The 22,861-nt window shown below is 30.0% G+C and overlaps 4 protein-coding genes and 1 long non-coding RNA gene across 6 annotated transcripts; 4 read left to right on the top strand and 1 right to left on the bottom strand.

The window, feature by feature from the left end:
• Positions 1–82: 82 nt before the first annotated feature.
• LOC136997279 (uncharacterized) lies at positions 83–947 on the top strand. Its single transcript, XR_010888083.1, has 3 exons — positions 83–382; positions 578–661; positions 760–947. It is a non-coding gene; the product is annotated as an uncharacterized lncRNA (long non-coding RNA).
• A 2,443-nt stretch (positions 948–3,390) lies between these two features.
• On the top strand, positions 3,391–6,467 carry LOC105675824 (pyridoxine/pyridoxamine 5'-phosphate oxidase-like). The gene is made up of 6 exons (XM_012373256.2): positions 3,391–3,593; positions 4,725–4,881; positions 5,151–5,250; positions 5,320–5,373; positions 5,516–5,715; positions 6,034–6,467. The coding sequence occupies exons 1-6, from the start codon at positions 3,554–3,556 to the stop codon at positions 6,197–6,199; spliced, it is 717 nt and encodes a 238-aa protein (XP_012228679.1). The 5' UTR covers positions 3,391–3,553; the 3' UTR covers positions 6,200–6,467.
• Positions 6,197–8,442, bottom strand: LOC105675809 (histidine protein methyltransferase 1 homolog). 2 transcript variants are annotated; one of them, XM_012373247.2, is made up of 6 exons: positions 7,695–8,442; positions 7,287–7,526; positions 7,001–7,161; positions 6,680–6,921; positions 6,518–6,610; positions 6,197–6,427 (listed from the first exon to the last, which is right to left on the bottom strand). In XM_012373247.2, exons 1-6 carry the CDS (start codon positions 7,738–7,740, stop codon positions 6,397–6,399), a joined length of 813 nt encoding a protein of 270 aa, XP_012228670.1. In that variant the 5' UTR covers positions 7,741–8,442; the 3' UTR covers positions 6,197–6,396. The 2 variants fall into 2 exon arrangements, with proteins under 2 accessions (XP_012228670.1, XP_012228662.1); XM_012373239.2 differs by having other exon boundaries at positions 6,495–6,610; positions 7,695–8,440.
• A 2,878-nt stretch (positions 8,443–11,320) lies between these two features.
• LOC105675768 (peptidoglycan recognition protein-like) lies at positions 11,321–16,089 on the top strand. Its single transcript, XM_012373162.2, has 3 exons — positions 11,321–11,803; positions 13,415–13,741; positions 14,111–16,089. Exons 1-3 carry the CDS (start codon positions 11,680–11,682, stop codon positions 14,338–14,340), a joined length of 681 nt encoding a protein of 226 aa, XP_012228585.1. The 5' UTR covers positions 11,321–11,679; the 3' UTR covers positions 14,341–16,089.
• A 514-nt stretch (positions 16,090–16,603) lies between these two features.
• Positions 16,604–18,755, top strand: LOC105675773 (peptidoglycan-recognition protein SC2). The gene is made up of 4 exons (XM_012373176.2): positions 16,604–16,760; positions 17,728–17,891; positions 18,101–18,263; positions 18,354–18,755. The coding sequence occupies exons 1-4, from the start codon at positions 16,685–16,687 to the stop codon at positions 18,536–18,538; spliced, it is 588 nt and encodes a 195-aa protein (XP_012228599.1). The 5' UTR covers positions 16,604–16,684; the 3' UTR covers positions 18,539–18,755.
• The last annotated feature ends 4,106 nt before the right edge of the window (positions 18,756–22,861 follow it).

The following is a 22,861-nucleotide window of genomic DNA, read 5'->3' as shown; positions in this document are numbered from 1 at the left end:
AAATATTAATCATTATTTATGGCAATACTCCTTAGTGAGAAATACAAATCGAAAAAATGTCTATTAAATATCTATTATGTCTATTAAACGTTTTTCCATTCACTCAACGGAAATGTGAAATAAATATTTTACGAAAACGATTTCCAACAGATTGTAATAATTTTTATGACAATAAATGTGCTACAGCATTTCCGCTTGTTTGCGCAGGCAATCGTTGTCTGCATAATGCCTTTAGTTTGACCTAAACGAAATTATTATTGTCTCGATAATAGCAATATGATGACAACTGAAGAGAAACTTGTGTCAAGCAATCATTTTCCTTTTTGTACCAAAGACGCTTTTGCTATCTGGGGTAACGAAATACAAAAATCTGTCAAAACATGTAAGTAAAGCAAATTACAAGACAAAAACTTATATTCTAACAATAAGTTATTGTATTATTTCTATTTAAATTTTATTTTATATTTGTATGTACATATTTATAAAAACTAAACAATTTAACATAGAATAATTTAAGATAAAATATTACAACAAAATATTTACTTGACTTTTTACACACATTTTTATACTATAATAGATTCACCAAAAAGCAAACTCCTACGTTCAAATAAAGAATCAATTCCTCATTGCTCCCGTTTGAGCGGGATGCATTATAATTCTGGTAAAATCTTTTGATTAACTTATTATATTACTTCTTTTAATATATGTTTTCATGTCCATATACATACAATATGTAATATTATATAATATATATTTTAGTTGGTTCTCAGAAAACACATGTGTGCAATAGAAAACAAAGTGCAAGAGAATATAAACAAAGAGAATAATAATATTAATAAAAATAAAAGTACTAATGGTAAGATATATGAAACAGTAACAAAGCATTAATAAAATATTAATTTAGGATTGGAAAGTTACGTTATTCATAAAAACAATTTAATATAATTTAATACAAATTTTCAATAAAATTTGTATTAAAGAAAAATTATATTAGAAATCTATTTGTCTCATTCTACTTCTCAATTCTGTTAAATAATTTTCAGAGTTTGCTTTCCAACAACAAGTGTTGCGACAGTTACATTCGATAAACTTCCGTATACAACAAGTGCAACAAGACATGAATCTTTTAATGAAAAATAGAAATAAAGAAGTCAATAAGTCAATAGAAGAAGATAATGCAATTTTCAATAAATTTGAATTTCCATTAAAAACTGAAACAGAAATGCACGAATTAGAGGAGTATTTAACGAATAAAAAGCATGCAAACCAATTCGTAAGTAGAAACATTTTCATGCTATTTTGTAATTTTGTGTGGATTTCTGTTAAACATTAATATTTCTGATAGGTTAAAGAACTGATAGAAATAGGAGGACTGTCACACAAAAGTATGACACAAAGAATTTTGCAAAAATTATTTTCGGATAATATCGCTCAAACATACAGTTGGGTTGGTTTTAAAGGAAAAAAAAATTTTTCGATACTTCATGTTACATCCACAATTTTAAGTATGTATGCATTCACATATTACAAATTATTATAATATTATAAATTTTTAATAATAATTTGTTGTTAAATGTTTATAGCTGCAGTAAAAAAAATACATGCAACCTCACTTGCAGATATTGAAAAAGTAATTAAATTATGGTTAGTTAAAGCAAAAGAAAGGCAAGAAAAAGAAACCAAGACTTTAAAGAAGCCAAGGCTGACTATTTAGACAGTTGCATTATAAAAAGGTTACTATTTGTATTATATTATTATTAATAACGTTATATATGAATATATATTACATTACTAATTACTTTCATTTATAATTGTTTTTACAGTTGTTATTGTGTTGTGTCAGAACACAGAGCTCGATAAGAGTTATGCAAAGAAGAAGAGAATAGTAGATTGTGGACACCGATAAAATTTTTATTTTTTTTATATTCTTTTATTTTTAATATCTTTCTCATACAGCCAATTAAATTAAAAGCGTAAAAGCGCAAAGTTTTTGTTATACGTATAAGTTTTATATAAGAAATAGCATTTATGTTTGTATCACACTCCAGAAGGTTAAGGAGAATCGTGCACACTCCGAGGGATTATGCAATGAATACCAACGAATTTTAAAAATTTTTTAAATTTTATTTTTAATATGTTTTTCTTATATAATTAGTTTAATTTTTGTTATACGTAATATATAAGTCTTTATATAAGAATCACATAGCATTTATATGTTCGTATCACACTATTAATCTTTAGAGGAAAAAAGCGTAAAATTTTTATACGTGTATAAGTCTTTATATAAGAAATAGCATTTTATGTTTATACACTCTTTACCTTTAGAGAAAAGGTTGTAAGGAGAATTATTGTGTCACACTCGGAGGATTGTGGACACCAATGAATTCTTTTATTTTTCAAATTTTATTTCTAATATGTTTTTCTCATATAATCAGTTTAATTTAAAAAAATAATGTTTTTGTTATACAAGATGAAATCTTTTGTATCTGAATAAGAATGGCACACATTATGTTTGGTGTTACATTTTCTTTAAAAAAATTGTCATTTATTAAGTTTTGAATAAGTATATCAGAGTTTCATATATATATATTTGTTTAAATTACGATTACATGTTTAAAGTATAATTAAAATAAAAGTTACTATTTAATGCGTAATTAACGTGTTTTATTTAAGTTTATTTGATATTTAAAAATTATTCTGTCATATAGCTGAACTGACTGCACTAGTTCAGAGTCTACCTTTATTTTTCTAATGTGCAGTAAAGAAGATAGACTCTGAACTAGTGCAGCTAGTTCAATTCAGTTCAGCAATAAAAAACGTACCTAATTGTACATCCTATATAGGTATATAGATCTTCCTATAATATTCTCTCACTATATTCCTATTGTATTCTCAGAATATTCTATGATGATTCGGTAGAACATTCTATAAACCTTCTTAGAATTAAAAAAACAGTCTCAATTGAACGTGCTGATAATATTCCTAGAACGTTACTTATACTTTGTACGTATCATTTGAGAATATTCTAAAGTTTTCAAAAAATATTCATAAAACATTCTTAGAATGTATCTGTGCTATCTGGGTATTTACTAATCGTATATACATTTACAACATACGTCAATAACTAGTGTGTTAAAGTTTCTAACTAGCATCAACGCTAGTATAAAATTATCACGAGCGATTTAAAAATAATGCTAATAATAATTCATGCTAACATTAGTTCATGTAACTCTTGAAATTTTCTTAAGTTCTAAGTTGAAGTTTTCTCAAACAGAAAGTGTTTGAAAATCAGTTTGTCTCAAGGTGTTCCAAATTGTTTCATACATCACTGGGTAAATCTGTCACATGATAAAGTATCGGCAGTCAGCTTATAACTTCGAGATAACATAGTAGTTCCACTTGCTTCTCCTCAGTTCTGCTGCGCCGACAAGGTGCGCTATGCTCTTCAACATGCGCGTTTTGTACCAGTCGCATTCAGTTGCACTCCGTTCGTGATGAAAGTAGGTTAGCTTTTTCGTTGTCAAGCAGTTGAGGCATACGAGTTTGTAGTACCATGTCGCACCAGAACGAGAGTTGTACCGCCGACATAGGAGGTAAATCAATAACCGTCGCAATCGTCAGTCTCGTACAATAACGTGTAATAGATTATTATTTCTTACAATATCTCATGGTTGTCACAACTGTATTATCTTAATTTACAGTTATGATATTATAATTTAAAATATTAATTAATTCTCAAAATCAATTTTTTCGAAAATACAAAATTTTTTCGTGCATTTTTGATTTATTTGCGATGTGTTTTCTTTAAACCATATGTATTCCTAATGTTTTTCCTTCAATTTATTGCTGGGAAAGATCCAAAATGGAGCAAAACATTCGGCGATTATATATGTGATGTTAAATATTTATACATCACATCTGTTTAGTTCAGTATTTGCTATTGAGATTTATTTCTGCATGTTACATCACACATTCCTCTCAGTTATACTTATAATACTCATTGCACGAATGTTCCGTAATAAGTAATAATTAATCGCATATCAATAGTAACATAAAATAAAAAACTTAAAGTTTAGGCTCGCAAAATTAAACCGATGGGGTAGCAAGAAGATCTCAAGCCAAAGAAGATTGTGGTTCTTAAAATCTTTTATTTTAATAAATGTTTTTCATAAGTAGCAAACGTTTCAGCCGATCATTCAGCCATCTTCAGTGCTAACGTTACAAATCTGTTTAGTAGAAAGATTGTAGTTTTAATTCGTCATTATTAAAAATTTTTTTGAAATAAAGTCACAAATGTGATTACGAGATAGTCTTGTTTATATATGTGTTAACAGAATGTCACAGAATGTTCTCACATATCAAGAAAGATTATAGTTTCAATTCGTCATTATTAAAAATTTTTTGGAAGTAAAGTGACAAATGTGATTGCGAGATAGTCTTGTTTATATCTTTCTACTAAATCTTTCTACTAAACAGATTTGTAACGTTAGCACTGAAAATGGCTGAATGATCGGCCGAAACGTTTGCTGCTTATGAGAAACATTTGTTAAAATAAAAGATTCTAAAAAGCACAATCGTCTTTGGCTTGAGATCCTCCTGCTACTCCATCGATAAAATAAAAATTAAAGTTAAAAATTAGTACTGGAAAGTACTTTGAAATTCTTTCGTTTAATCTGCTCCAAAATTATATAAATTATCTATAATTTTTACACATGTTCTTCCAGACATGCGAATAAAATACAGGGATAGAAGTGAAACTTTTACGGAAAATAGTTTAATTAGTAAAGAACCTATTGGCCAATTCAAAGCATGGTTTGACCAAGCATGCAATACTCCGCAAATTTTAGAACCAAACGCAATGCTCGTCGCAACAGCAACGAGGTAACATTTCTTCTTGGATTTTTCAACTTTGAAATACATCTTCACATAAAAAAATAAAGTATGTACAATACATCTCGTCATGTGTGCTTTGAAAAAAAATGTGCATGTAAATATAATTAGCAGTATTTTGCTAATTATCAATTAAAGAATACCATTCATTTAAAAGAAAAATGAGAAATAAGCTGTATGTTAATAAACAGCGAAGATTCCGCAAATGATTTTTTTTACAATTTTCACGTGATTTGATAATTGTTATTTTTGTATTTCAGAGATGGCGTGCCGTCCATGCGCGCGGTATTGCTGAAAGGTTATAGCAATGAGGGCTTTAAATTTTATACAAATTATGATAGTAGAAAGGGACGCGAACTTGTAAGTTGAGACAATTGACATTTATATTATGAAAACGAAGAAAAATTATATTATTCGATTTCTTTTTAGTCTAATAATCCACGCGCTGCGCTGACTTTCTACTGGGAACCTCTCAAACGATCCGTAAATATTCATTTTATTAATGTCAATTTTAATCACTAATCATATACAAAGTCTTTATGAAAAAATAATTCTTTATAACTCTTTTTCTAATTAATTATTTTCTGATCATAATATTTAATCGTGTCATCACCAATTATTTTAGATACGTATCGAAGGTATCGTGGAAAAAACTTCGGCGGAAGATTCGGATCGCTATTTTCAAAGCCGGCCATATGTGAGTCAAATTGGGGCTATAGCCAGCAACCAGAGTAAAGTGATCGCTAATAGAGAAACTCTTATGATTAGAGAGAGAGAACTGCTCGCGCAATTCCCAGAAGGTCAAGTTAAAAGACCTGACTGCTGGTAAGTAACATCGTAATTTGTAAAAAATTATTACTATATTATTGATAAATTATTAAAAATTAAACCGTTTAATTAAAAAATTTAATTAAAAATTGTTTTTTTATTTATTATTCCGAATGTAAAGATTTGCTGAGAATAAAATTAAAAAGATTAAAATTCCTGCTCTGAAATTGTTATGTACGATGTTATCATTCGCTATCGATTCGTTATTCAATATTAATACAATAATTTATACGGATTTTAAACTCATATTTTTAAATTTAGAACCGTTTATCTATAAAGACTGCTCGTCTCATTATGTTGGATATCTTATTTCAGGGGCGGTTATCTTGTCGTGCCGCATTTCATAGAATTCTGGCAAGGTCAGAGTGATCGTCTACACGATAGGATTCGTTTTAGACGTCCAAAACCAAACGAAATTATCGATAATATTCTCGTGCATGAAGGAAAAGACGGATGGGTTTATGAAAGACTCTCGCCATAAAAAAAAATCAATTTTATTGATACAAACAAGGGATAAAGTTGGGAATTTTTATCAGTTAAGCACACACATATGAGAATGAAATCAAATAGATTTCGATACAAAAGACGCCAGTATGGATTACAACATTCCGAATAGATACCTCATATCTCATTGAAGACAATAATGTTATATATTAGGCCTGTTGTTGATGCTATTTTTTAATAAGTTTTAGAATTTCTCTGTTGACACCTGAAATATATATAATTTATATTGTTAAACTAGTTAAAAATATATATTTTTATTTATCGTTAATCACCATCATGACTTCTCCACACTGACTTGACATCAAAGCAACCATCTTTCAATATGAGATTCTCGAATTGCCTCATTCCACCACCCACGCCGAAATAATAAGTTTTTCCAGCCACGAATCTAATAGAAATAATGATTTTGAAGCTGTTTGTATAAAAATAAGAAACCTATACAATATAATGTACTCACACAATGCCATTAATTTTCAATCTCCTCTTAAAAATTTCATACAACTTTTTATGATTGTCCGAATTGTAAATCGTCTCGCTTGTAAAAATATAATCGTACTTTTTACTCTCGTCATCGTCGAATAACGTCACGAAGGAAGCCCAGTCTCCGGCATAAAATTCGCATCTCGTCAATATACTCGCGCGATCGTCAAAATTCAATAGTACGTTTGGAACAGTTACGGACTTTAACACTTCTGCATTCTACAAAAATTATTTCGTTAATCACGAGAGACGTGTGTTTTAACGTGATTCTTATGTTTTGCTCATCAATTATACGAACATAGTCTTGAAAATGAACAACAGCATCTTTGAGAAGAGCGAGAAGACCAATCAATCCGGCACCACATCCTAAATCCATGACGAGTTTATCTTTTAATTTAATTTCTTCTTTTAGAATATATTGGCCCAAATCGAATGTACATTCCCAAATTTTTAAGCCACCTTAATATAATATAATTAATTTTTAATATATCTATATATATCAATCAAATTTTAGGCACTTAAATAAAAAATTTAATTTTTTAATCATTAAATTTTAAATAAATATTTTAATTTATAAAAATCACCTTCGTATTTTGCTGGAATAAGATCGGAATGTTGTGACTCAGCCTCAATAATATTCTGACAGTTTTGCTTGTCTAAATTTTCCACTACTTTATCGGAGCGAATTAATTTTAGATTATAATCAGAAAATATATTTGTTTCCCTATAATAAGAGAACTCATATTTTGCTTCGATTTGCTCAGGTGTGATTTCAAATTTGAACGCAGGTATCCATTCTAATTTATTCTCCTCTTCATTATCCTCTAAAATTATTTGAACAATTGAACTTTCTCTTGTGAACAAGTATCACGAAAAAAATAGTATTGAATTTTCGCGGGAAAACAATTCAATAATTCTAACCTATATTACGAAGTCTCACGTGTCTTGAATTCTTATATAAAAATTGTTCAAAAATAGGATATTGGTTATACCTTTGTCAGCGCCTACTGCATCTTTCGTAAATCCAAATTTAAACATTTTTCACAAAATTTCAGATATAAAATTACGCTACACGTTCAACAAAATTAAAATATTACAGATTATCAACACTAGAGGAGCCAAAAAGCGGCCATTTCAGCGTTTGTAATGGAATGCTCAACAATGTCTGTTTGGTACTACTATCTGTATCCATTCTCAAAACTACATAGTCACACATATTCTTCAATACTCTGTCGGTAAGCGTACCACGAAAACTGTTAGGTTTCTCTCGGCTTTCACCATATCTACGATAATAAGCCACAAACCTGTTAGACGATCTCGGACTTTCTTAGAGATTACGACACCTAGTACATAATTCTGAAATTTCTGATACTCGCAATTTTAAAAGAAATATTGCCTAATTTTTTAATTTAGAAAATATATGCTGCAAAATATATTATAAACCATTGATACAAAAAATATTAGTACATAAATTACATTGAGCTCTATAACATACTGGAGATAGCCTTCCCATAAGAGCCAATGTATAGTTTTCGGGCCAAGGAGAGCAATAGTAGCCGAGAGGTGTCTGTACTACTTCCATATTTATACCGTACTGATTGATGATGTATTGGAGATGAGACATATACCTTCCAGTAATATTAAACTCTCTCTTTCCACAGTGGTCCATCTCCGCTCCTTCAAGGCTCACTCCAGTATCCCGAGAAAAAATAGTATAATATGGTCAGATGTAAATATATATAATTAATTATAAAAAGATCTGATATAACATATAATATTTTATATGATCATATAAAATTACACATGTTATCAGATCTTTTCATAACTAATTATATACATTCACATCTGACCAATTATACCATTTTTTTCTCGGAATGTTATAGAGTTTAATGGTAAATTGCGATATAATCGTATATTAATAACACAGTGTCACTGAAAGTTGCGAGACTGATTCAATAAAAAACAGCAATAACTTATAGAAATATTGCATTATTCATAACGTTATATATAATTTTCATACGTTTAACATTCGTTAAAGCAACGAAATGTTTGAAAAGCATTTTGAATATCTTTTTCAATTTATTGATTATACCTTTTTGAGAATTTTTAACATTTTCAAATTGCTTCTTTTAGCCGTAGTTTAATCTTGGGAAATAAAAAATAATCAGCTATTCGTCAGATTTAGTTCTAGTTAATTTTTAGGCCCCAAAATTAAATTGTATTTAAAAGGTAAGCAGTCTGAAGATATGAAACATTCAAAGAGGCGTAATCAATGAATTGAATAAATCAATAGAAAATCTCCAAAAGACTTTCTAGTACTTTCTCATAATTTTACGTATGTATATTGAATGCAGATTTTATAAACCATTAAGAGTACACAATAAAATTTTAATGTCAATTTTAGAATGTTCTAATGCAATGCCCAGTGTGTGCATTAAAGAATGCTCCAAAATTTAATTCCAATTATTGATCGTTTACATAGAACTATCGTTACATTTGTTTTTTGTTGATAAAAAAAAATTTATCTTGCGATAGTACATTTGCACGATAAAGCATTCAAGGCCAACTTACAGTGTCAAGTTATTCCACGAGTAATGTTTTCCTAGTTTCCTGCAACGATGCATTTTATCTATATGATATAATTCTTTAATAACTTATCGCTACTCGATACTCCGATAACATTCTGAATAAATGTCATTAATACATGGTCATCATTATTTCTTTTTTGCTAATCTAATTATTAATATTCCTTTTGGCAGTATTAATTTTTCAAGCAAAATTTTATCATTCATATAATTCATCATTATTAGAAAACACAAAGAATTTGTGTTTGTCTGGATTAAATTCTTCTAACGTCACTCGCTTATGCATTGTTACGTAATAATAGAAATTATCTGCAGCTATAGCTCGAACAATTCAATCATTAATACTATGACTTGCATGACGCATAGCTTATTGCACCTAACATCGATTACTACTATATCTTATCGACTAATTATTGCAATCGATTGCAATACTTTTTGTAACGATTTCATGCAACTAACTAGTAGTAATTGTACATTTCGCAGTTCCTTGACACAATCGCCCGCTGCTTTTGATAATGCCGTCATTGTTTATGTCTGCCTGGATGACTAAAGATTATTTGAGACGGTAATTACTACTCCGTTTTTTTCCTTGACAATAATCGTATTACCTCTTGCACCTTTTATGGAATATTATCACAATGTTCATATTTTGTGCATTTGTGCATTCCTATGCGAGTTTTGTAGTAAATTGTCTTAACTTTAACAATTTCGCGATATATAATGTGAGTTATCGATGCAGAAAGCAAAATAGGCCGAAACATCGTGTCACCGAAGTTACGCCAATGACAAACGATCGTAGGAAACAATTAGTTGAGAACTATGACAGCACACGAGCAAACAAAAGTGTTCGCAGCCATTCGGCGCCTTCCATGAATAAGACATTATCTCGAAATCACTGGCCGACACGGGTAATGATTTATCCACTCGTTATACATTGACGTTTATTATTCTGAGAAGAAATAAAACAAAGAAATTTGTACGCCTGACAACATGGTACAATATTTTGTTTACCGTGAAACAGAGAGAAAATAATTCTAACTATATAGAATGACTCATGAATAAAAAGAACAATACTTTCATCTATATCAATTTTTTTCATTATTGTGACGATAATTTCGTATTTTCATTATTTTTATGTCTTTCCATTCATTTAATTTTTTTCTTTTTTTTGTTAAATTATATATTATCTATTTTTGTAAAATATATCGCATATACGCAAATTACTTATATTTAAATAATGTTTCAGATTGCGCAAAGGTAATTTGATGATATTCGTTTGTATAAATTATATCATTCAATGCACTCTCACACATTGAAAGACAAATATCTTATATAATATTAAATATTCTAGACATTCTCGATATTAAAACATAACGATATCATGCATGTCGCATGAGAATAACAAGAAATATTATGCACACGTAAAAATAAAAAAAAATACGCGACCATCATAATAAATCTCACATTAATAACTTTTATCAAAGATTCGATCACTAATGAAATTCGATCAAAATGAGTGATCAAATAAAGTATCTGAAAGGCCAATTTATTCGGTAGAATTTTATGTTTTTCGTATAATAATCGTATGATAATCATGATTGATTGACCTATGTAACTTTCAATGACTGTTATTTATCAGAAATTCAGTGATACTTGATAACGCCGTGCGAATCAGTCATGTCATGAAGTAAACGTTAAAAAACATTTAAATTAATAAGATCAATCGTGTTAATCAAGACATTTCTATATTCTCAATTCCGCTTACTACAGATAATTGTAAACTTAGCACGTTTAATCTGTAGATAGCTATATTATATGCGCCACGCTCAAGTAAATAAAAATTATCTATTTCCCGCATAATAAATTATTTACTATGTTATATATTTTTCGAGAAATATTATTTGCTTAATATATTTATTCAACATAATACTTTAATATAATTTAATACGTTTTTGTATCATTTTGTATAATATTTTATATCTCTATTGACATTTACAAATTAGGGTGTAATGTATGTACTGTCACATAACACCATTCAATTATTTTGCCGGTCTTGTCAATCGCGGTCTATCATGCACTTATCATGTTCAATTTCTTATCACACGGATAACGATTCCACACCCTTCCGTGTTTAGATTATTATCAGAATCAATACAGTATGCGAATTTTTAAAGATTATGCAGGTCACTTCTCCTAATCGCTATTATCGTTGCTGTTGTCGCAACGCACCGAAGAGGGGACAGGGTTAAGGGACCAAATCGGGTTGATTCAACGCGCAACTTCTCGGAGGGACTTCCCAGCTGCCGTTCAGTTTTTCGTTTAAAAGCGGACGCGGTTACACGATGGCCATTCAGTTTCATTTTTGACACGCGCTATAACGGTGTTAATCACCATGAAGTTGTATTCCTGTCACATCCAAGTGTTTGCGTTTTGTGCTTTGGTACTTTTCTTAGGTATCTTTGAACATGCAGTACTCGCCTCTCCCATCAACGATACAAATTTCGACAATGTAACCAGTAAGTTATTTAAAAATCAAAAACTTTGCATAAGGAAAAATAGCATATTTTCAAAATTAATTGTTCACTGAAAAAAAACTGCGCTATTGCTAACCATAAAAATTGTATATGACGAGTTTAAAGAGCAACTTTGTTCTGTATTATTTTCAGAGAATAAGTCTTATCTAAAACAACAACTATTTGACATTATTATTCTTAATACTTATAAACTTTTTAAACAAAGTTTTTAACAGTTCTTTTAATTATTTTTGTACGCACAATTCAAAATCTCAAAACAAAAAATCGAAATAAATACTTATTTTATATGTTATTTATTTTAATCGATTTGATAATGTGAACTCTTGCATTATTGTTTTTTACGTATAATATTACATATCAGTTGCATAGTTACATAAATAATATCACCAAAATTGATAAATGTTCGCGCTAAATTTTAAGTTTTATTCAGCCATCGGCGAGTTAAAAGAGATTCACATTCTTTTGATTTCTCATTAGTGCATACTTAACTATCATGAATAATTTATATGCAAATTAAAGCATCAATAAAAACTGAATCGTATAGTGAAGTCTTGTGAAGTCTCTGTCAAAATCTCTAAATACGTAAATGCACCATAATCACGCAATTTTTGCTGATTGTATCTACATTTATACATGCACCAATAACTAATGTGTTAAACTAATGTGTTTCTAATCAACTCTAGTACGAAATTATCACGAGCAATTTAAAAATAATGCTAATGTAATGTCATATTAACTTTATAAAAATTCATAGAAGTGACATAAAAAGTTCATGTAACTTTGCAAAAATTAGTAATACGAAATCAGTCACGCTGATGCTCGAAAATCTGTTTGCAACGCCAAAAAAGAATTTTTAAAGATACTTTATAAAAAGAAAAAGTGCCACAAATTTTACGGCAAGTTTATAATCCGTAAATCTCTATTAAACGTATATTATCAATATGTTTATTTGCATGATTTGACGTATCAAGAAAAAGTAATGCTGTTCGAAATAAAACGTGCGACATAGCAGTGAACAATTATAGACTCTTCGTAACAAGCACAATTTGCTAATTGACTATTCTGTATTTTTCCTACGAGAGTTTTTACATCTGCGGGACCGAAATTGTTTTACGATTCAAGAATCCGCTAGTGGGCAATCTAACGTCGTATCTCGTAAATAAAATCATTCTGCGCGTTGAAGTATTTAAAATTGCGCAACTAATTGTTGAAAACGTGTTTGTTAACTCGTTAGCTGACTCACTGATTTCAAGTAAAATATTGAGGCCTGCCAAGCATGTTATAAGAGCGCTCTTTTGAAATCAGTATGAAGACACATGCCTAATTTATCCTCGTGAAGTTTTACATTTTCTATTCTTCAAATGCAAAAAAAACACTATTTTTTATAAATATGTTATCAATTTTACAGAAGATTTTACAGAAAATTAAATAAGAGTCGCACACATCACACCTTACACAATAATCATTAATTTTCACATTAATCTTTCATTAATTTTCAACGGCAAACTAATGGCAATTTTCTAAGTACATTCAAAGAGTTCACAAATTCGAAAATATTTTATCGAGAATGACGGTCGATTTCTGACTGTCTAGAATGCCCGAGGATCGTCAGCCGAAAGGAATGGAAAGCCAGAAAGCGTCTAGATTTCGAGATTCTGCCGGTGACACCGACACCGTATGTGGTGATCCATCACGGCGGCATACGTAGCTACTGCTACGACGAGGAAACATGTTCCACGATAGTTAGGTCCTATCAAAACTTGCACCTAGACGATCGGGGCTGGTGGGATATTGGCTATAATTTCGTCATTGGCGAAGACGGCAACGCCTACGAGGGTCGCGGATGGAATTACGTTGGCGCGCACGCACCTGGATATAACACTCAGAGCATCGGCATATGCATTATAGGACATTTTACCGGTACGTACGTTATTACATATATAATACATTGTTAAAATATTGATAAAATAGATAAAAGAACAATCGAGAAAAAAATTAATAATTATCACAAAATCCATCAAATTTGTAAGCGATCAAATCGCGCAAAATTTTTATGTAGACCTGTATTTTTTCTTATAATCAAGAATTATTGAATTACATAAATCAAAAATGATAAATTTATTATTGAAAGTCTAATACTATTTCAAATTAATTTTACAAAAAGAATATATTTTTTGTAATATATAAAACAATGAGCAGAACATTCTCCTTGAAATATCATTCCGCAAAAAAAGTAATTACACTTTTGCGTCAAAGTTCATTGACGTGTGTAAATATATGATTTCGCAGACTTCCTCCCGAATACGGCCGCTCTGAAGACGCTAAACGCGCTGATAGCTTGCGGTGTTTCACTCGGCAAGATAAGCAAAGATTACAACGCAATTGGCCATCGACAAGCGCGAAACACAGAATGTCCTGGCGAGAGCTTTTACAAGTATGTAACTGCCCTACCCCGTTGGACCGAAAATCCAATACCTATTTATACAAATACCACTACCACGACGGAAGCGACAGTATAAAAGGACGATGTAGAGATAGATAAACCGAATGCTATTCTATGATGATATTTCTAGATCTAGATGATATTGCTATCAAATAAGCCAAATTCTAAACCGATGTAAAGTAAAGACTTGACGTAATAAGAAATATTGTAAATATCGCAACAAAAAAATTCATATGCTTCATTCTTATCGAAAAATTTACAATTTACTTTACGTCAATTCTTCACATATTTCTTTCATTTTATAAAAGTGTGAAAAAAATCTATGAGGTCACATAATATAATTATAGTAATAATTTCTCTTTTTCAAGTTTTAACAATAGAGTCAAAAAAGAATAATTAGATTTTGTTTACTTCGTTTAATATAATATATTCCGATATAATAGATATCGAATAACCGTTATTACCTCTGCTACTGTTATTGCGAAACACCCTCGTTGTAGAGCATGGTCGTTTTATAAAACGATATTTCTCTGCTTTGCGAAAGTGATTTCATATATAAAGTGTCCCCGTACTAGATTTCTCGTACGCTAACTTATACTTAATAATAATTAACGCCATGAATACAACTTTCGTTCGTTCAAACACTAAGTTTATGTATACATCAATAGATTTTTCAAGTCAATTTAAGTAGATTTTTCAAGTTTGATGAATATATACAAATTTTGATGAATAAGGTCAATGTCACGCTCGTGTCAGTCGCGTGTGAATCATACTTTACGTATGTGGCCATGCTCAATAATACATATATGTTTATACTACAATAGTATATGTCCTAAGGTCACGGTCTTTGGACTTAATTAGCGATAATACTAATTAAAATATTGCAGCGCTACAAGGTTTTCTCTGACGTAATTTCGTACGAATTACTCCGATAAGATTCATGCATGTCTTCCATCATGCAAGCGACATGCAAATTACATCTGGATTTTATAGACATTAAAACGATTGAATCAACAAACTGATACTGATAATATAAATGACAGAATAACATTTATGTTGTTTAGAAAGATTCATTTTTTGATTAAAATATCGAGAAATTATTTCTCAATAATTGTAAAGTTGTACATGCATGTTTAAAAAACTGACCTGTGCTCTCTTTTAATCTCTCTATCGTAGAAACGACGAGCTGCCCAAATATTTTTAAGTGGCAAATCTGAAAAAAAACAAGATATCATATTGTTAATAAATTATAAAGATTGAGTATCTACGGGGATGCCCGTAAAATTTGTTAAACACATCATCGGACAATTCGATAAGATAATAGATATCGTGCATAATGTAAAATAATTTGCAGCTTTATTTCCAAGTAATGTTTTTCAAACAAAATTCAAAAGGATAAGGAGAGATAAGAATCGAACTATAGATTTCTAACACATTTCGCTGTTCACACTCGAAACTCTTACTGTTTACAATCAAAACTTCGATTTTTCAAGCGCAAAAACGCTGATGCGTATTTATCGATATTGACTTTGCACACGTCAGATGATTGATAGTACACATACGACCGACTCGTTAATGTTTCTGAAAAAGTCTGTTCCTCTTAAACAGTACAAATAATTAGCGGTATCGCTAATAATTACCGTCTCTCCTATTTATCATTTTAAATATACTAATTATATATTTAAATCTACATACCATTTTACATTATTGATTACACATATGTGATAAAACTAGTGATAGGCTTATTCTATCTATCTATCTATATATATAAATATGACAGTGTATTTGTGCCCAGTTGATGATAAAATAAATACATTTAACAAAATGTATTGTAAATTATTTTATTTTGTATTAAATTTCCAAATTATAATAAATTTAGATAACTCTATTACACTTATGTCCAATAATTAAAATGTCCATTATACATTATTCCAATTTATTAATAAAAGAATTATTTTAAGACTAAATATATGTACAATATATAGAATTATAATAAACAATTTTCTAATAAAAGATAATAAATATTCCAATTACACTATTTATACAATTTTATTGACGTTGATCTACTTCTAACTTTTTTTATCTGTAAAGTAAATAGTCTAATTAGCTAAAGCAATAAAACATAAATCGACATTCCAATAATATGATTTAAGCAATACTATCAATGTTATTCCCCTTAACTTCCATTAATTCTCGTTAACTTGTTCTCTTTCTTATTCACAAAACAAATAAGATTAGTTAAAAATTTATAGGGAAGTCCAATTGAGAGAAAACTACTAATGTACGTGTAACAGACATACGCACACGTATGCTGCTATCAGCTAAGTCAGAGATCATGCTTCAGTGAATATTTTTAATTGGGAGGATTTATATATTGTGCACCAGCGTAATCGAGTCAGTATCGTCTTTTACAAGACAAAATGTATATCGTGAAAACGACGACATTGATCTTCGCGGCGGTGTACGTAACGCTCGTCACCCGGGAGACTGCAGCCGGTAATTCAATCGCATTATTTATATCATGAACTTTATCTTGCGTCAATACTGCAAGAATACTAAAAAATATTTTTAAAAATATTTTTTACAGTAGCGCAAAAAATTGTTATTCTGAAAGAATATTTTCTAGACTTGATAGAATTTTTATTCTTACTTTCGAAAACAATTAATATTTTACATAACGATAGCCTCAGTAATTTCAAAACATTATGCTAAAGCATCGGAATATTATTGTAATATAGTATTGATAAATGATTAAACTTTTAACTCATGGCGTTCTTTGAACATTTTCTTCATTAATTAAAATTGTCATTAGTTTGCGAGCCTCACGCTAATGACTGTCGACTCTTTAATTAATAACGTAGTAGTTACGATTATTTGCACAAATATATTTATCGACGTGATAAATTATTGCAAATTATAAATACCCAGTGATTAGCAAGAATTCCCGATATAATTGCTGTTGCATCGATGTAATAACATTATTTGCATCTTAAATGCTTGTTTTTTTAATGATTGTTTCTCTAACTACGACGTGTTAACTATAAAAAAAGTAATTAGATTTGCAAGTAAGAAATATTTTTACTCTTTTCTTTTTTATAAGTAGTCTCATAAATTCCAATTTTTTTATCACAAGTAAAAATCAGATGAATTTTACTATCTCAATTGTATATAACTACATCCTTGATAATCTTTGATATTCAACACGCGTCTGATGAAACAGCTGGGTAAAATGTAAAATATTCTGTTCACGTAAAAATAGACATATAAATAGCACGTGAACTCATAATTCTCGACTTTTATCCTCTAAATCTGAAAAATAAGGTGTTTGAAATGTTTGTCATTCAAAAATCTTCTAAAAATTTAAATTTTAAATCAATTTGTTATTTAATCCAAACTTCGTGTTATGAGAATTTACGCAAATGATTAAGTACAATTAATTATTATCTTGAATATCTTTTTTCAGCTGCTCCAAATATCATCTCTAGGGCACAATGGGGTGCTAGAGCACCTAAATCACAAGCTCCTAATCTCAGATTAAAACCAGCGCCATACGTGATCATTCATCATTCCACTAGCAGCAGTTGCGAAACTCAAACTGCGTGTAAGCAAAAAGTGAAGGGATTCCAGGTAATCAATTTCGGAAGATTTATTTTTTTCTAAATAGCAGATCTTTTAACATTTAATTCTTCGCACCGAAACGACCAAGCAATATTTCAGGACAAAACAGATGTGTCTTCTGTTAATGAGATAGACCTGTTTCTACTTTTTTTTTTATTTTATGTTTCAATAAATTTCATGGATCTGCGTTTCGTAATAATTATTAATTTTGTTTCAAGACTTATCATATGGACAGTAAACAATGGGCCGATATTGGCTATAACTTCTTAGTGGGCGAAGACGGAAACGTTTATGAAGGTCGCGGCTGGGACAAGAGAGGCGCTCATTCTATACCTTTTAACAGCAAGAGCATTGGAATTTGCATTATCGGAGACTATAGCAGTAAGCAATATAAGGAATAATTTACACTTGTTAGCAGGGCGTTCGTATATTTTTCAATGTATTTCTCTAATGTATTTGTTCAATCGATAGATCGAACACCAAACAGAGCAGCAGTTGACGCCGTAACTAATTTGATCACTCATGGAGTACAGAACGGACAAATAAAGAGTGACTACAAGCTTCTTGGACATAGGCAAACCTGGCAAACCGCATGTCCCGGAAATAGTCTTTATACAATGATTCAATCGTGGCCTCATTGGTCGCAATCCGAATAATAATTATTATTCGGATATAATAATAATATATAATAATAATTATATAATAATAATAATAATAATAATAATTATTATTATTATTTACTAATAATATAATAATATAATAATAATTATTATTAATTATTTATTAATAATATAATAATAATTATTATTTACTGAGTTTGTTCATTTTATATTCTGTTTTTAGAGAAATAAACCAAGCAATCTTTGTGTAAAAGATGATTTAATTCTATATCACAGTCACACTAACATGCTTGTCACTATGTCTTGTCTGCTACATCACTTATAAAATAATAATTTAATATAATTGCTAATTGACAATTATATACATAATTTTCATCTAATTATTATACATAAATAGTAACACGTCAATTAACGAAATAGGTATCTTTCATATCTTCCAAGTTCCTCACGCAAATTGCCAATCTCGAGAAATCGGGAAGAAATTTGACGTCTTCCCTTCCACCATCAATTAAATGTCTTATCTAAGTCAGAATAAATATTCAATATACGCAAATATGCGATAAATAGAGATATCACTATCAGGCCTAAAATATAATGTGACGGACATGATTACGCACCTCTAGCGGAATATATGTCCTAAATTTCTAATTTAACTCTTGTATGCATACTTTCGTTCCGTAAGAAATACCAGAATTTAAATAACCAAAGGCAGTGACAAATTCATTGTCTTTATTATCAAGGAACTCCTGAATTTTAATATGATAGAAAGAATGCAAATCGAATGCAAATCGTTTGCAAATTATTTTCGCGTTCAATGCTATATGTCTGTGTCACGGTATCTGCAAAGGAAACATAGGTATACTTATTCCAAACGTCTCTAGAAAAATCTCTAAGAAAGAAATGTGGAGAAAGATCGTCATCGTAGACACCGGTATTCCATGGAATATGCAGAGAGGAACTCGTTATGAAAAGCAGTTTCAAATCCGTCGCATGTCAGATCCGTCCTATCGGTTCAGAAGAAAATCTCAGCCTAACATCAAATGACTAAGCATTAAACATTCAAACGATATTTAACACTTACAGAATTTAATCACTAGAAATAAATCTTCTTGCACCAATAATATATAAATTGTTAAAATCTAATTATAATAAATAGAAAAAGAATTGCTGTACACAGCACACACACTTACATACATATGTTACTATTTTATGTAAATTGTTCATATATTACATAATATTGCGTGTTCAATCACGCAATCATATCGTATGAAATTAATTGCAAAACTTGTTCTTAAGCAGCACAATAATTACAACACTTTTGTCTAATGTATGTTTTAACATATTTAAATAGAATGATTTTTTCGTAATATATTCGTGTCTGATCAGAAATAAATTATCATTAAAATCATAAAGTTATATTTGCTTATTAAAATTACTTACGGTGGCAAAAACCACGGCAAAGAGGAAAAACACATAAATCGATGCAAACATCTTGGTCTTCATGTTTCGGTGACACAACTATTAATCAAAACATCAACGCGCGGCAAGAAAACGCGTGACAGTGACCGTTTCGGGCTGTAATGCTGTACTTTTTTAACTACTGTCTTGTGGACACTTTATTATGTACAATTTGTCGTCAAACGATCTCTTGTTCTATTTTAAAAGCTGACTCATATTATACCAAAGTGATCGAAATTTGCTAACAAAGCTCTTTGACAACTTTATTCAATTACATCTGAGTATAATTATAATAAATAGAAAAGAAATTGCTGTACACAGCACTCATATGCACATACATATGTTATTTTTTTATGTAAATAATTCATATATTACATAATGTTACGTGATCATGTCATATGAAATTAATTGCAGAACTTTTTCTTAAACAGCACAATAATTACAACACGTTTGTCTAATGTATGTTTTAACGTATATAAATAGAATTGATTATTTCATAATATCCTGTCATATCAGAAATAGATTATCATTAAAATCATATAATTATATTTGCTTTATTGCTTTGTCTATACATCTTATATTACGGCATCTTAAATAACACAGACCTGCGAGATTCAGATACAAAAAGCAGAATAGTGATTTCCTACGTAATTTTGGTCGCTGAATCCGAATCCGTCAGCAAAAAATGTCCATCACGCCAGGTTTTTGAGAAAAATAAGGTAATATGAGCCAAAAACAGTGGTTTTTGTCATTTTCAAGGCGTTATTATGGCTGACTCAAATAAATTTTTAACATTCTGTCTGCCTTCTGTCTGACATCTTAAAGCGCCATATTTTGTCTTCAAATTACGATTTTTTTATTCTTGTATTTTTTTTCGCCGAGTTATGAAGGTTTGAAGATGGAAACTTTTCGATGATGAGACTATGCACTGCCGAAATGATAAAAAATCGACAATTCGGTGAATTATAAAGTAAATATTAAAAAAATTTTTTAAATATATAATATTAATATAATTATAATTTACCGAATTGTCGATTTTTCACCATTTCGGCAGTGCATAGTCTCATCATCGAAAAGTTCGAAAAGCCATCTTCAAACCTTCATAACTCGGCGAAAAAAAATCGTACAGAAATAAAAAAAAAAGCAATTTAAAGACAAAATATGGCGCTTTAAGATGCCGCAGACAGAATGTTAAAAATTTATTTGAGTCAGCCATAATAACGCCTTGAAAATGGCAAAAATCACTGTTTTTAGCCCATATTACCCCATTTTTCTCAAAAACCTGACGTAATGGACATTTTTTGCTGACGGATTCGGATTCAGCGACCAAAATTACTTAGGAAATCACTACTCTGCTTTTTGTATCTTTTAGGACCCTTAATTTCGCAGGCCTGTGTAATCCACGCAGATCGATATTTTAGCTTCTCAGCGAATTTTTGAACAGAAATATAAATATTCGGTCAACCAAATTGACCATTAAGAAGTCTGATTGTTGCTTCCAATGGCGGCCTTATGGCACCAAAGCTACTTTTCCAGCTATACTCCTCGTAAATAATATAGAACTTAGGCGAATAGGACACGTGGAAAACTATGCATCGTCAGTCTTACAGAGCGACTCGTAGTTCTCAAACGTGTTTGCTTCGTTTCTTAAGATAAAAAGTAACTTATGTAATACGATGAATCAGGAAGACACTTTCAATACAGCAGTGAATCAGAGTACTATTGATCGTCTACGCAACTTGAAAAAACTGAGAATGGAGCTACTTAAATAATGCAACGTTCTTATCCGTAAGAAAGAAGTATAAAGGCGACTTTGATATTGTCTTATTTCTTGGCGAATCCCGTGGAGAGCTCTGCTCAAAAAAGTGATTATTAAAATTTCAGATTAATTAGATGTTCAAATAATATTTGTCTTGTATGACATATTGTCTTGTCTTCTAGATGTAATTTAATCATCGCAAATTTTTAATTTTAAGACATCTTTATCGTATTAAAATAATGCACGCAAATTAATGCACTGATTCTATTGTTTTTTATCACATTTCAAATCTTTAAATTATTTTTGTTGCAATTTATTATATACATTTCAACAGTAAAATCAGTAGAAATGTTCACACGATGCATATCTATAAGCTGCATGATCAATGTGTCATTGCACCGTTACCCACTAACATCGATTGTGGCACCACAATGCAAAGTAAATAAATAAAAGTAATATTATTGAATAAATAAATAGAAAGCATCAAATTAGAACAAAATAGAATAAAAATATTAGCTGAATAGTCGTTATACGTTTCTTTAATCGATCGTATGTGTCAGGGCCGCCGCGACAGCGTCGATGAACAAGAGATAGGAGTCATCTTTTAAAAAGTTTCTTTTCAGGAAAATATCGATCGAAATTATATTAGTATTGAATGTCGCGTCACTAAGAAAAAGCATTTTTCCTTTCAATTTACTTTTGTTATTTCTCTCCTTCATTTTTAAATATTGTGTACTATTAGTTGTTTTTTTTTATTATTAAATACGGCACGCATCCATTTAGCTATAATTATATACTTATAACGGCGCATTTCCACGTAAAAAGATATTTTAATTATCAAAAGAATATCTATACTGTTGAATTCACTATTCTGTTTTAATAATGTCAGTGCATATCATCTATTTAATGGTATCACTCCATTTCATTAGCAGTTCATCACGTAGTAGCTTGTCTAAGCATGTCCGCGATAACCTTCACGCTAACATTAATAACTATTTGACCTTTTTTAAAATGTTTTCTCATTCAAAAAAAAAAAAAACAAATGTAATAAACCGATTTTTAAGAAACAAGATGAAGATATAGTGCGATAGACAAGAAAAGATTCCATTTGATAAAATATTCACAATTTTTCCAAAATGATC

Source organism: Linepithema humile, chromosome 1 (assembly GCF_040581485.1).
Source record: "Linepithema humile isolate Giens D197 chromosome 1, Lhum_UNIL_v1.0, whole genome shotgun sequence".
Classification (NCBI taxonomy): domain Eukaryota; kingdom Metazoa; phylum Arthropoda; class Insecta; order Hymenoptera; family Formicidae; genus Linepithema; species Linepithema humile.
This window is presented reverse-complemented; position numbering and strand designations above follow the sequence as displayed.

Bases quoted from the DNA above. Each gene is read 5' to 3' on its own strand.
- LOC105675824 (XM_012373256.2), top strand. From the start codon at position 3,554: ATGTCGCACCAGAACGAGAGTTGTACCGCCGACATAGGAG. The intron at 3,594-4,724 runs GTAAATCAATAA...ATGTTCTTCCAG, and splicing joins TTGTACCGCCGACATAGGAG to ACATGCGAATAAAATACAGG. The intron at 5,374-5,515 runs GTAAATATTCAT...CAATTATTTTAG, and splicing joins GGGAACCTCTCAAACGATCC to ATACGTATCGAAGGTATCGT.
- LOC105675809 (XM_012373239.2), bottom strand. From the start codon at position 7,740: ATGTTTAAATTTGGATTTACGAAAGATGCAGTAGGCGCTGACAAAG. The intron at 7,162-7,286 runs GTGATTTTTATA...TATTATATTAAG, and splicing joins TATTCCAGCAAAATACGAAG to GTGGCTTAAAAATTTGGGAA. The intron at 6,611-6,679 runs GTGAGTACATTA...TATTTCTATTAG, and splicing joins TTGAAAATTAATGGCATTGT to ATTCGTGGCTGGAAAAACTT.
- LOC105675768 (XM_012373162.2), top strand. From the start codon at position 11,680: ATGAAGTTGTATTCCTGTCACATCCAAGTGTTTGCGTTTTGTGCTTTG. The intron at 11,804-13,414 runs GTAAGTTATTTA...CTGACTGTCTAG, and splicing joins AAATTTCGACAATGTAACCA to AATGCCCGAGGATCGTCAGC. The intron at 13,742-14,110 runs GTACGTACGTTA...ATGATTTCGCAG, and splicing joins CATTATAGGACATTTTACCG to ACTTCCTCCCGAATACGGCC.
- LOC105675773 (XM_012373176.2), top strand. From the start codon at position 16,685: ATGTATATCGTGAAAACGACGACATTGATCTTCGCGGCGGTGTACGTA. The intron at 16,761-17,727 runs GTAATTCAATCG...ATCTTTTTTCAG, and splicing joins CACCCGGGAGACTGCAGCCG to CTGCTCCAAATATCATCTCT. The intron at 18,264-18,353 runs GTAAGCAATATA...TTCAATCGATAG, and splicing joins CATTATCGGAGACTATAGCA to ATCGAACACCAAACAGAGCA.